Here is a 12,858-nt window from a genome sequence, read left to right as displayed (position 1 = left end):
TTTCAATTCTTATGGCGTTTTGCCTTGCAATTTCCTCCAAAAACTTTGAATTATTATTGCTTGAATTACCCGCTTTCTTTGCCTTCGCAGCCTTTCGGCCAATGGGCCTCGGCTCCTTTTCGATGGGTGAGTCTTCACTCATAAGAGAATCGAGAGGTGAATCCGATGTCGTTGAATCACGGAGTGGCATCTCGTTTAACACAACGGCGGGGCACGTGGGAATAATTATGAAGCGTTTACAATATTTCACCACCTCCCGACATTCATGACGGTTGAAACTTTTTTTGCCACCCTCGGTTGCATCGAACCACATCTGTGCTTGAATCATCTATTTAACAAAAAAATGGAAATGCAAGAAATATTTAAAATATATTGGATATGCAAGTAAAAAAATAATAATAATGGAAATTCAATTAACCTTACAAATAAATTGGAAGTGTAAGAAATATGAAGAAACAATTGGAAATGCAAGAAATATTAACAACATATTGAAAATGCAATAAATATTAACAAAATATTTAAAATGCAAGAAATATTAACAAAATATTGAAAATGCAATAAATATTAACAATATATATATATATTAGGACATTAAACTTAATAAAACGAAAATTACAAAATACTTACCTCGTTAATACGATTTTCCCCACTTTTATAATTGTTCATCGCTTTTGCCAAGGCATATCTCCATTTTCCCAACTCTTTGTTGAGAATTTTCCACCTACTCGACAATGTCATTTCCGTACGAGTCGACCCTGGAATTTTTTTCCACATATAGAAAAATTTCATCTCATTGCCTGTCACGGGACAATGACAAACTTGGAGCCAAGCCTCACACAAAGAAACATCTTCCATGGTGCTCCACGCCCCTCCGGTTTTGATAGAAGAAGCCATAAAAATAATGGTATAAAAATACAAGGTGAAAGAGAGGAAAATGTTGAGTAAAGAGTGAATAAAATGTTGAGTAATAGTAGAAGTAGAATAAAATGTATGAGGATTGGTGTTAAAAGTGAAGGGTATTGATAGGTACTTATAGGGAAAAAAAAAAATTAGAATTTTTTTTTTTTTAAAATTTTGATTTGCCAGTCGTTGGATTGGATTTGGAGAAGCAGATCGGAGGGTTGGGGCGTGACACGTGGCTTCTTCCCGTTGGAGATCGCGGTGACATCAAGCACGCTGGTTTAAATTTTTAACGTTGGGCGTGCGCGCTAAAGGTAAAAAATTTCACCGCGTGCTTGATGTCGACGATGTCAAGCATGGCGTCACCCCGCGTTTTGAACCTCGGGCTGAACGGCTTCGGGCCAACCCGAGTTACGTGGGACCCACTCCAGCCTGGGCTCACCGCTGGAACCCATTTTTGGCGAAAAATCCCCACCGAGGCAAAGGGGCCTCGCTGGAGTTGCTCTTAGGGTTAAATGGCGGACCTTGTCATTCCCTAGCGCTATTTTTTTCATTAGCACTCAAGAGCTCTATCTCATTCTTATTAGTACCCATAGCCTCCATACGAACACAATCATTCTTGGTGAGAAACTGCACAAAGTCATGCACAATGTTATGCATTTTGCACTTCCTAATATTTCCTTCATAATCTTTTTCCAAATCTTGGAAGAGAAATCGCATTACCAACTTATCAAAAAATCTTCGGCCTATTATTTTCTTTTCTTTGTTTCCTTTCAAGTTAAGAAAATCTTGGGACATCCACAGCTCAATCAAATTATCTTTGTTCAATTCATAATCTTTTGAAAAAGTAGCACAATATAAAAGACGACATCTGATTGCAGGTGTAACAACCCAAACCTAAAATTAATATTTAATTATTAATTTATTGGAGGAAAAGACTAAAATGCCCTTTGAATTTTTATTAGGTCAAAGGTTGACTTTTTGACCAAGAGGGAATTTGAGAATTTCAGTTATACCGTTGCGTAGAGCGTAGCGAGATGAATTCGTAGACACGTAGTGGGCCCTAATCCGAGTTGTATTGAAGGATTTATAGTCAAAATAAGTTGGAGGGCAAAATAGTAAATTTGGAGGGTCAGTTTTTTTTAAAACCTTCATCTTCTCTCTCTCCTGGAGCACCCGAGCCCCGATTTTTTCCCTCCAGCCGGTGGCTTCCAAGAGCCACCGTCGCCACCACAGCCACGACGGGCCATGGGACCGGACCCAAACGGACCGGGCAGCTCCCCCTTCCCTTTCGGTCAAATCCCACCGACGAAACCGGCAGAACCGCGGAATTAGCCCAGAAAAGTCGATTTTTAGCAGAATTTTCAAGCTTCCGTTCTCCCTCCTCCGGCCACGAAACCAGTCGAGTAAGGTATGGATTTCTAGCTATTTTTCATGCTCTAGCTGATGGTTGAGTAGGATTTGAGGAATTTCTAGCGTGAAAGGGTTAATTTCGAACCTAGGGTTCGGCCGGTTTTGAGACCACGGTTTCAGCCACTTCCGGCCACTTTTTGGGGTTGGTCCAAGAACAAAAGTGGCTCCAAATAGGGTGTTTTACCTAGGATAGGAGTCTTGAGCCGAGATGTTGAGATTTTCTGGCGAAGCGTTATCGCTTTAGGCACCACGCGCTGCCAGCGCGTGTGGCGGCGCGTGGGCAGCAGGGTGGGGACCGCAGTCAGTTCTAGAGTGATCTCCTAGTCCTCACGAGTGCATAGGATTTCGCGGATCTTAATTCGGATAACGTTTGAACCCCGAACGGATCTCGCCTAGTATGCGATTTCGGGTTCTATACGTTTGAACCGTTGGATCGTAGTCAATTTCAAGTATGTTAATCTAGACTTTCCCAGGATCGTATCGTATTTGACGGATCGTAAAACGGAGTCCCGGATACTCCAGAAATGTCAGCCCTAGAGTGGGGTTTACTGATAAAACAAACCATTCTGGTCGGAGCAGAGGAAAGAACTACGTGTGGCTTGATCCTCAAGAAGGGTATGTAGGCAGCCTACAGATTGTTTAGGCGCAGCCACGAGTTAGGGCTCGGGGTTTATGTTATTGTTTTGGGTATTTTCGTCTTTTTCGATCCACGATTACAGTGTCAATTTAAAACTGGATTCGGCCCGGATTTCAAAATGGAAATTGGGTCGGTTCGTTTCAATTGGTATCAGAGCATTAGGTTAACTTCCTGTAGACACTGCATTACTTATGCATCCGTATTTTCAGAATTGTTGGACAATGGTTAGGTTGTGTTTTTCCAATGGTTATTTCAATTGTTATTTTATTTTATTGCATTGGTGTGACTGAGAAAACAGATATCCAGAAGGATTTGAAAAATTTGTTGAGGTTTTCATATAAAAATTTTGTTATATATGTTATTGTATATACACACCTATGTCGAGAATTGAAGTTAGCAAAGTGAGTAGTTAATTATCTGTTCTTTATCCCCTATTTATATTTGTTCGGGTAATTTATTGTGTTGTCAGAGTATACAGTAGTTGATGCATATATTCGGGAGTTGAAAAGGAAGAAATTTAATTTTTGGTTTTCATCAGATTTTGGTACATATAAATATATGTATATATTGTTGCATATATGAATATCTTTTAAGTTCACTTGAAAACCAATTTATCGAAAGTTTGTGTAAATAGCAGATTATGGTTTTCAAACCCACCGTGAGGGTACCCCCCGATTGCCTTGAGGCGATCGATTATTTTGCTCCACGCGTTCGGGGCGCTGAACCGTGTGATGCCGATGTCTGATCGATTATTTTGCCCCACGAGTTCGGGGCGCTGGCCGTGTGGTGCCGTTGCGGCTCGGATTGAGAGGTTGTCTCGAGACTGCCGATTTGCGATCGGTGACTACGGTCCCCGAGTCCTGCGATTGCGGCTCGGGTTGACTTTGTGTCACCGAGACTGCCAAGGAATTGACGGATATCGATTGCGGCTCGGGTTGATTTTGTATCCTCGAGACCTGCGAGGAATTGACTGATTATCGGAATTGATGGATATCGAGGAATTGTGGATCGATTATGGGGGTATGCTTAGGTGGAAAATTTCAGTTTTGAGATGCTTTTAAACTAAATTAAGGATTTTATACAGTTACCACTATTTGCTTCAGTATCACAATTGTTTTACAAACATATATATATATATATATATATAGATATACACATATATGTTTATTTATAAATCTTAAGTGAGGTCGATATAAAGATATTCAGAGCTTGCCTATTTTCTCTTAATCCAGTTTGTTTTAATTTATCTATGATTTTAATTGTTATTATTGGATATGGTATTAAATATGTTGCCCCACGAATCTTACAGTTATCCAGACCGTGGGAGCGAGTGCGGATCAGGTTGACGGATGTCTCCTGAGTCCAGCCAGAATTACAGAACATGATGAGTTATACATTCAGTATTTTTCAGTAGAATTATTATTTGATAAGTCATGCATGAATAAGAATGCACAAGTTAGCATGTTGAATTGCCAGAGTATCTTTGTTGATCATGAAGTTGAGATGAATTTTATTAGCAGATTGATTTATTGGAATTGTTGTGGCCTGAGGCCAAAATATTCTGATGCTTGATTATTTGGATATGATTTAATGCATGCTGGCAGATGAGTTATAGATATATATATATATCCTTGTTTTACTGAGCCGAATATTTTTGGGAATGTTCATTTACTGAGGAGACTCTGCGAATTTTGGTAGAAGTCGCACTGCATTCGATTAATTACGATTAAGAAGGGCAAATTAGTCTTTTGTGCCCAGCGTTAGCAGTGTCGATACTCGGAGGAAAAGCCAGTGTCGATACTCGGAGGAAAAAAAAAAAGGGGTTTTAGTTGATTATCAGATTAAGGGCGTGAGTTTTAAGTCTAATGAAATTGATAAATTAGCAGATCTTTTCAGAGTTTTATATTTCCTTAAGCCACTCAGGTATTCAGATATAAATGTATGACCCTCAGATTTTATTGATTACCCTATAGATACTGATTATTGAGATGCAAGTAGTAGTACTGATCTAGAGGGACAGGCTTGAGAACCAGATGTAGTAGGCTTAGTACCCTTACCCCCTCCGTTAGAGGGAAAGTAAATTTCGAGGACGAAATTTTATAAGGGGGGAAGATTGTAACAACCCAAACCTAAAATTAATATTTAATTATTAATTTATTGGAGGAAAAGACTAAAATGCCCTTTGAATTTTTATTAGGTCAAAGGTTGACTTTTTGACCAAGAGGGAATTTGAGAATTTCAGTTATACCGTTGCGTAGAGCGTAGCGAGATGAATTCGTAGACACGTAGTGGACCCCAATCCGAGTTGTATTGAAGGATTTATAGTCAAAATAAGTTGGAGGGCAAAATAGTAAATTTGGAGGGTCAGTTTTTTTTTAAAACCTTCATCTTCTCTCTCTCCTGAGCACCCGAGCCCCGATTTTTCCCTCCAGCGGTGGCTTCCAAGAGCCACCGTCGCCACCACAGCCACGACGGGCCATGGGACCGGACCCAAGCGGACCGGCAGCTCCCCTTCCCTTTCGGTCAAATCCCACCGAAACCGACAGAACCGCGGAATTAGCCCAGAAAAGCGGTTTTAGCAGAATTTTCAAGCTTTCGTTCTCCCTCATCCGGCCACGAAACCAGTCGAGTAAGGTATGGATTTCTAGCTATTTTTCATGCTCTAGCTGATGGTTGAGTAGGATTTGAGGAATTTCTAGCGTGAAAGGGTTAATTTCGAACCTAGGGTTCGGCCGGTTTTGAGACCACGGTTTTAGCTACTTCCGGCCACTTTTTGGGGTTGGTCCAAGAACAAAAGTGGCTCCAAATAGGGTGTTTTACCTAGGATAGGAGTCTTGAGCCGAGATGTTGAGATTTTCCGGCAAGCGTTATCGCTTTAGGCACCACGCGCTGCTAGCGCGTGTGGCGGCGCGTGGGCAGTAGGGTGGGGACCACAGTCAGTTCTAGAGTGATCTCCTAGTCCTCACGAGCGCATAGGATTTCGCGGATCTTAATTCGGATAGCGTTTGAACCCCGAACGGATCTCGCCTAGTATGCGATTTCCGGGTTCTATACGTTTGAACCGTTGGATCGTAGTCAATTTCAAGTATGTTAATCTAGACTTTCCCAGGATCGTATCGTATTTGACGGATTGTAAAGCGGTGTCCCGGATACTCCAGAAATGTCAGCCCTAGAGTGGGGTTCTGATAAAACAAACGATTCTGTCGGAGCAGAGGAAAGAACTACGTGTGGCTTGATCCTCGAAGGCGTAGGCAGCCTACGATTGTTTAGGCGCAGCCACGAGTTAGGGCTCGGGTTTATGTTATTGTTTTCAGGTATTTTCGTCTTTTTCGATCCACAGATTACAGTGTCAATTTAAAAGCTGGATTCGGCCCGGATTTCAAAGTGGAAATTGGGTCGGGTCGTTTCAGCAGGTGCCAAATCATAATAACTAAGTAATAGTGGTTGGAAAACCTGTTGCTCAACCTCTTGCGGATCCCATACCTTACTATCCAACGCATCTTGCCATTCTTTCATGGTTTTCTTATAACGCATCATACCACCCATAGTCTTTGCGGCAAGAGGCAAGTTTGCAATCTCTTTGCCAATATATTCAAATGCTTGAGACTAATATTTTTCGCTACCAGAAAATGCAATCTGTTTGAATATTGACAAACAATCCTGTTCACTCAACACCTCCAAATGAATCATATGAGGGGAAGCTCCCAGCATAATAGCAACTTCCTGCTTTCGTGTGGTCACCAATACTCTACTATCTTTGACACAACTTTGAATTAATAGAAAAGTTGATATATTGGGTTTAATCCTCGGATTTGGTGACTTTGATCCAAGTCCTTTGACTTTTGTGCCACAAAGAATTACATTCATTTTTTAATATTTTATGATGTAATATTTTTATTATTTTATTTTTAAAATCATTTTTTGTTCCAATGTTGCCCCTTATGACTTGAATCGGGTAATAGTCATTTTATGTCATATTGCCTATTGCCTATTGCCTATTGATATGTATATGTTTTTTCATATTTTCAACAATGTGTAATAGTATTTTATGTACCTTATATATATAGGTAACACATAATTTTATTTTGTCTATTTTTGTACATGACTTATAGGTAGTCTTCTAATTTATGTTCCTAACTTATAGATAGTCTTCTAATTTATGTTTCTAGCTTATAAGTAACACGATTTATTACCAAGTTTTTTTCGTTGCTAATAATAACACTATTTACTAGTAGGTCATGTACATAGTTTAATGTGGATGCTTGTTTGATTGATTGGTATAATATGTGCATATTTACTTTTTATTGATTAAATTGTATTTGATCCATATATTAGGAATATTATGAAGCAAAGAATTCAAAATTCAAAATTTAAGAGCAATCCAAATGAAATGGCCCTCAAATCTGGATTATTGTTCATCATGTGACTTTTGGGATCCTCCTATATATATTGGAATGGAAGGAGAGTCATCTTGATTTTTGTCCGTGTGAGGGGCATCATTTGTCTCAAATACTTGTCGTAAATAACATAAGCATTTTTTTTTTTGGGAGTTTCACTAAAACACCCAAAATGGGGGTTGAAATTATAAAAAAAACTATTTAAACATATAAACACACCCAAAACCCATCATTACACACACTCAAAACCCATTTATAAATACACCCAAAAAGTTGACTTTGGGGTTGATTTTGGGTGTGTTTCTATGTTTAAATAGTGCTTGAGTTTTTTTATAAAGACATGTCTAGGATTGGGTTTATTTATAAATTTGTATTTTTTTTTTTGGGTACAATGATTGGTTTTAAAGGCGTCATTATAAGTTGTTTATTACTAGTTGTATATACTAGAACATTGTCTACATAATATTGTAGATTAGAGAGGTCAAAAAGTTGGGAGACCAAGGCTGTTGCTGCCCTAAGAGTGGTTCTGCCGCCACACATGCAAAAACAAGCAGACAGAATGCAAATTGTGACAGATTATAAATAAATAAATAAATAAAAACCCCTTAATTGTGCATCAGTTTCAAAATTCTTCTGAGTGCCATCATGCCATGCAAGAAATGAGGCAGAGTTTGGATCTCCAGTATTTTCCTCTGCGTCCATTGCTTTCTCTAACCATCATTCAAAACCAAACATATTACGACCATGGCATATGCTTCCATAACCAATAAACTCTCAAACATTATTTTGCACGTGGGACAAATAAATATATTAATTCCTCAATGTCATCTGAATGATGCCTAGCTACTCTATTTATACGATCCATTTAGTGACAGTTTAGCACGCTAACAAAAATTAAATATTTTGCTATATTTTCATGCCATATTACCATGAGTTTGTCAGGAGTTCAAGAACACCATCCCAGGTCTGCCAAATTTGGATCGGAAGCCGGAATTGAACCAGGCCAGATGAAAGAACAAGTAAGTGCCCTTTGTTTTCACCTACAATGAAAGAAAATTTTCATAAGGTCATAGCAACATAAGTCAATTGGTTTTCAGCCTCTTAGGAAAACAAAGTACATGAATGTTTATAGAAGCCAAAAGGAAAAGGTGATTTCAATCCTTTTTTCTCTTCTAAATGACTGAAAGAAATAATCACAGAAGAAACAAGAACATATTGCATTAAGCTATTCTCGTAGAAACTCGAAATACTCACATCCATTTTGAGCCCCTTTCTGCATTCTTTCATTATTGATACTCGGTCATGATTGAAGGTTCGAAACCTGTTTTAATCAACAGAAAAAAAGGAATTTGTATCTGGAATGGGCCTATGAACTAGGAACCAGAAGGAAGTAAGTTAAGTAGGAAATGTATAGAAAATATATACCTTTTGACAGCTCACTCTTGTTCCGGTTAACACAGCTGTGAGTGATTTCAACTACAGAACATCCTTTTCTTGTACAATCTCATGACCCTCCTCATCATCAAAATCAGGATCAGTTTCGTCAATTGTGATGTTTGGGATGTGAGAAATCTTGTGCCACTCCTTTCCTGTGCCTTGTCGGTAACTTCGTGCAAGACTCCGACAATGACGGAAGAAAAGATTCTGCAGTGGTGATCTTAGCAGGAAGCCTGGCAGTGTTTTTAGGCCACTGCAAAGCGTAATATTTAAGGAAGAAAGGCATGGCATTATTATAATCTTATCAGAATCCTCTTCCTTCACCCCTCCCACTCCTTCCCACTCTTGCAGACCCGACATGCTTACAAGTCTGAGTTGTTTCAATTTTGGGAATAAAATACATGCTGATGAGGATGATTTTATTGATGTTTGGTTTTCTATTCCCAAAAACTCCTCTCCAATCTTTTTCACCTTTCTCATATCCGATATCATCAGTCTTTCAAGGGACGGCAATTTACCAAGAGGAGGCAAAAACTGACTTTCATTCCATCCATGAAGAACAAGGATTCTCAAATTGTGTAAAGACATCATCCAATTGGGACCACTTATGCCATGATAGCAACGTATATCTAAATATTCCAAATCTTGCTGCGGTCGCAAGACATTTAGTACTATTTCTACACTGCTGCTTTTTCTCTCCTCGTTTTGAAAATTCTCAAAAATTAGTTTCAAGTGAGAAAGTTTCTTTTTGTTCCACAATTGTGCTTTCTCAGCCTCACCATCTTCGCCATTCCCTGGAATTCGTAACCTTAGAACACCTTGAAGCTGGTCCAAGGTTCCCAGGTCTCCTAGTTTCAATGCTTCATCATTGTCACCACCACAAACACGAAACTCATCTAGTGTTCTCAGACTTTGTAATCCCATAATCCCTTTTGGCAAGTACTTAAGCTTATCACAACCGGAAACATAAAGATGGCTTAAGTTAATCAACTTCCCCATGCTTTGCGGTAGATTTTGAAGTCCATAGCACCCAACAAAGCGCAAGGTTTGCAAATTGTATAAATCACACACTGCGTTCGGTAACTTCCTCAGAAAAGGATTGAAAGAGAAATCAATATACCTCAAATGTACCAACTCAACAATCTCTTCTGGCACTTCTTCGATAAGATTATGACTCAAATTTAATGTCCTAAGACATCTCAATTCTAAAAGTAAATTTGAGTGTATGGTAGTGATTTTTGAATCCAAAGCTGTAAGGCTACGCAGATTTTTGAAATTGCAAGATGAAATAGATAACGGAAATGGGCCCTTGGGTGCAAACATTAAGGTTAAATGGCGAATCTTGTTGGCCCCTAGCCCTATTGTGTAATTAGCACGCAAGAGCTCTGTCTCAATGTCAGTACCGATAGCCTCCATACAAACACAATCATTCTTGGTGAGAAACTGAACAAAGTCATACACGATATCATGCATTTTGCACCCTATAATATTGCCATCCTCATCTTTTACTAGATCTTGGAAGAAAGATCGCATTACCAAGTTACCAAAAAATCTTTCACCTATTACTTTCTTTTCTTTGTTTCCTTTCAAATTCAGAAAATCTTGTGACATCCACAGCTCAACCAAACGGTCCTTGTTGAATTCATAATCTTTTGGAAAAATAGCACAATATAAAAGACAACGTCTGATCGCAGGTGCCAAGTCATAATAACTAAGTAATAGCGGTTGGAAAACCTGTTGCTCAACCTCTTGTAGATCCCATATCTTACTATCCAAAACATCTTGCCATTCCCTCCTGGTTTCCTTATAGCGCATCAGACTACCCATAGTCTTTGCCGCAAGAGGCAATCCCTTACATTTTTTTGCAATTTCTTTACCAATAGATTCAAGCTCATTAGACCCAAATTTTTCCCAACCAGAAAATGCAGTGTGTTTGAATATTGACAAACAATCCTGTTCACTCAACACCTCCATATGAATCATATGAGTGGTAGCTCCCATCATAATAGCAATCTCCTGCTTTCGTGTGGTCACCAATATTCTACTGCCTTTGGCACAACTTTGAATTAATGGTGTCTCTAATTTCTCCCACTTTCTTTGGTCTTGTGTCCACACATCATCTAGGACTAAGAGCAACTTTTTCGCCGCAATGGATTCAGACATACATTGCAAGAAATCTTCTAACTCATCTGATTCAGGGGTGGTGCCTTTGGCACCATTAATGATGGCTTTGGCAATTTTAATCTCATCAAAAGGTTCCGAGACACAAACCCATATTCTCTTCTCAAAATAGGATTTAACATTTTCATCATTATAGGCCAGTTGAGACAGAGTTGTCTTTCCCATTCCTCCCATCCCCACAATGGGGATGACAAGGAGGCCGTTTCCTTCTTCACTACTCTGGCTAAACAGCTTGCTAACCAAAATACCCTTTTGTTTTTCTCTACCAAATACTGCAGATGTATCAACAAAAGAAGAAGTTTTTTCTCGTTCTGGCAGTTCAGTGCTTCTTTCCAAGTATTGAAAGTTATATGTTTGTCTTTGCTTGGCAATCACAACCAAGCTTTCATTCAGATTTTTTATCTTAACAGCAATGTCACGGTGACGAATTACGCGACTTACTTGGCCGAAACAAAAGCAATATGAGGGAATAGAGAAACATACCGTCTTCTTATTAGCAACACGAGCATTTTCGCCGTTTGCTTCTTTTTTTTCAACTTCTTGTTTGAGAATCTCAGTGTTCCACTCATCCAACACATCGTCCATCTTGTAGGCTATATCTTCCAGCTTATCCAACCAGTTTCTCACACTGGCCTCCTTCACTTGCCTTTGCTCTGCATCCTCAAGCACGGCTCGAATATCTTCGAGATGGGCAGCGAATTCTTCAACTTCTTTCTTGGCATCCAAAACGAATCTCACCTCATCTTCTATGTGGTGATAAGTTACAGAAGCCAATCGTTCTAGGAGCACGGAAATGAGTGCCTCCACCATGTTTGTTTGACACTGGAAACAGAGAAACACAAGATCTATGAAGTAAGAAGTGCAAGATGAGCGTTTGGTATCGCCCTTATTCTACCCAAAAGACTTCAAGTCGACTAGATGGGAGAAACCGTGTCTACTTGTCCCAAAAAAAAAACCAGAGATTAATGGTGGTTAGTTGGTCGGTCATGTCATCATTATTTGTCTCATTCCAAAAAAATAAAATAAATAATTCTTGGTCATTAGATGAAAACAAACGTTGAAAAAAAGATTTTAAAGCTGGCCGTCCAATCCAAATGAAATGGCCCTCAAATCTGGGTTGTTCATCATGTGGCTTTTGGGCTCCTCTATTTGTATTGGAATGGAAGGAGTGTCCGTGTCATTTGTCTCAAATACTTGTCGTAAATAACATAAGCTTTTTTTTTTTTTTTTTTGGGTAGCGAGTAACGTGAACATCATGTACAACGATTGGCTTTTCAACAAAACTTTTAGTGTTTTTCTTCTTGTGCTTGAACTATTTGAGCTATCCAGCACCCTGTGATTGTCCATAAATTATCCTATTCAACAACTGAACCAAAAAGAAGAAGAAAAAAAAAAACTATGGATTTCAGCTTTAAATCCAGATGCATTATGCTAATGGGTGAAAGGATACGACCCCGGTCAGGTAAGAGCAGAGAAGCATATGATCTTTTTGTATACTATCGGGAACGACTATACGATCTCTTTAGTTATCGTCAAAGAATTTAAAGGCATCAACCATTAAATCCACAGTCCAAAGATGGAACCAAAACGATTAGAATGAACCCAAGGAATAACCAAATCAATCAAGAAACAAGCAACCACAAAGAACACATTATGTTGGTCAACTCTCCAACTCAATCTGATTTTGTCAATACGATCGGATACGAAGTCTCCAGTAGGCACTGAATCCCATATTTTTCGAGTTTAAATAATTACGCTTTTGAAAACCACTAGACTTTTTAAATTGGTCATCTCAGCTACAAAAACATACGTGTCTTTTCAGGCTGATCATTCCTTTATGATCATAAGGTTTTAAGTTTCTTCATGCTGCTTCAGACACATTTCTTGTTGCTG

The 12,858-nt window shown here is 39.0% G+C and overlaps 1 protein-coding gene and 1 pseudogene across 2 annotated transcripts; both read right to left on the bottom strand.

Annotated features, from left to right (window-relative positions):
• Window positions 1-1,428: 1,428 nt before the first annotated feature.
• On the bottom strand, window positions 1,429-6,817 carry LOC148919442 (putative disease resistance protein RGA3; annotated as a pseudogene).
• Window positions 6,818-7,904: 1,087 nt separating this feature from the next.
• LOC103319389 (putative disease resistance protein RGA1) lies at window positions 7,905-11,900 on the bottom strand. Of its 2 annotated transcripts, XM_089046931.1 has the most exons (4): window positions 8,773-11,900; window positions 8,602-8,668; window positions 8,276-8,387; window positions 7,905-8,057 (listed from the first exon to the last, which is right to left on the bottom strand). In XM_089046931.1, the coding sequence occupies exon 1, from the start codon at window positions 11,773-11,775 to the stop codon at window positions 8,824-8,826; it is 2,952 nt and encodes a 983-aa protein (XP_088903057.1). In that variant the 5' UTR covers window positions 11,776-11,900; the 3' UTR covers window positions 7,905-8,057; window positions 8,276-8,387; window positions 8,602-8,668; window positions 8,773-8,823. The 2 variants fall into 2 exon arrangements, with proteins under 2 accessions (XP_088903057.1, XP_088903056.1); XM_089046930.1 differs by lacking the exon at window positions 7,905-8,057 and having other exon boundaries at window positions 8,082-8,387.
• Window positions 11,901-12,858: the final 958 nt, after the last annotated feature.

This window comes from Prunus mume, linkage group LG2, assembly GCF_029339155.1.
Source record: "Prunus mume cultivar Tortuosa linkage group LG2, ASM2933915v1, whole genome shotgun sequence".
Classification (NCBI taxonomy): Eukaryota; Viridiplantae; Streptophyta; class Magnoliopsida; order Rosales; family Rosaceae; genus Prunus; species Prunus mume.
The sequence above is the reverse complement of the archived record's forward strand: the minus strand, read 5'-3'. Positions and strand labels throughout refer to the sequence as shown.

Excerpts from the sequence above, each read along its gene's own strand:
- LOC103319389 (XM_089046931.1), bottom strand. The coding sequence starts at position 11,775 with ATGGTGGAGGCACTCATTTCCGTGCTCCTAGAACGATTGGCTTCTGTA.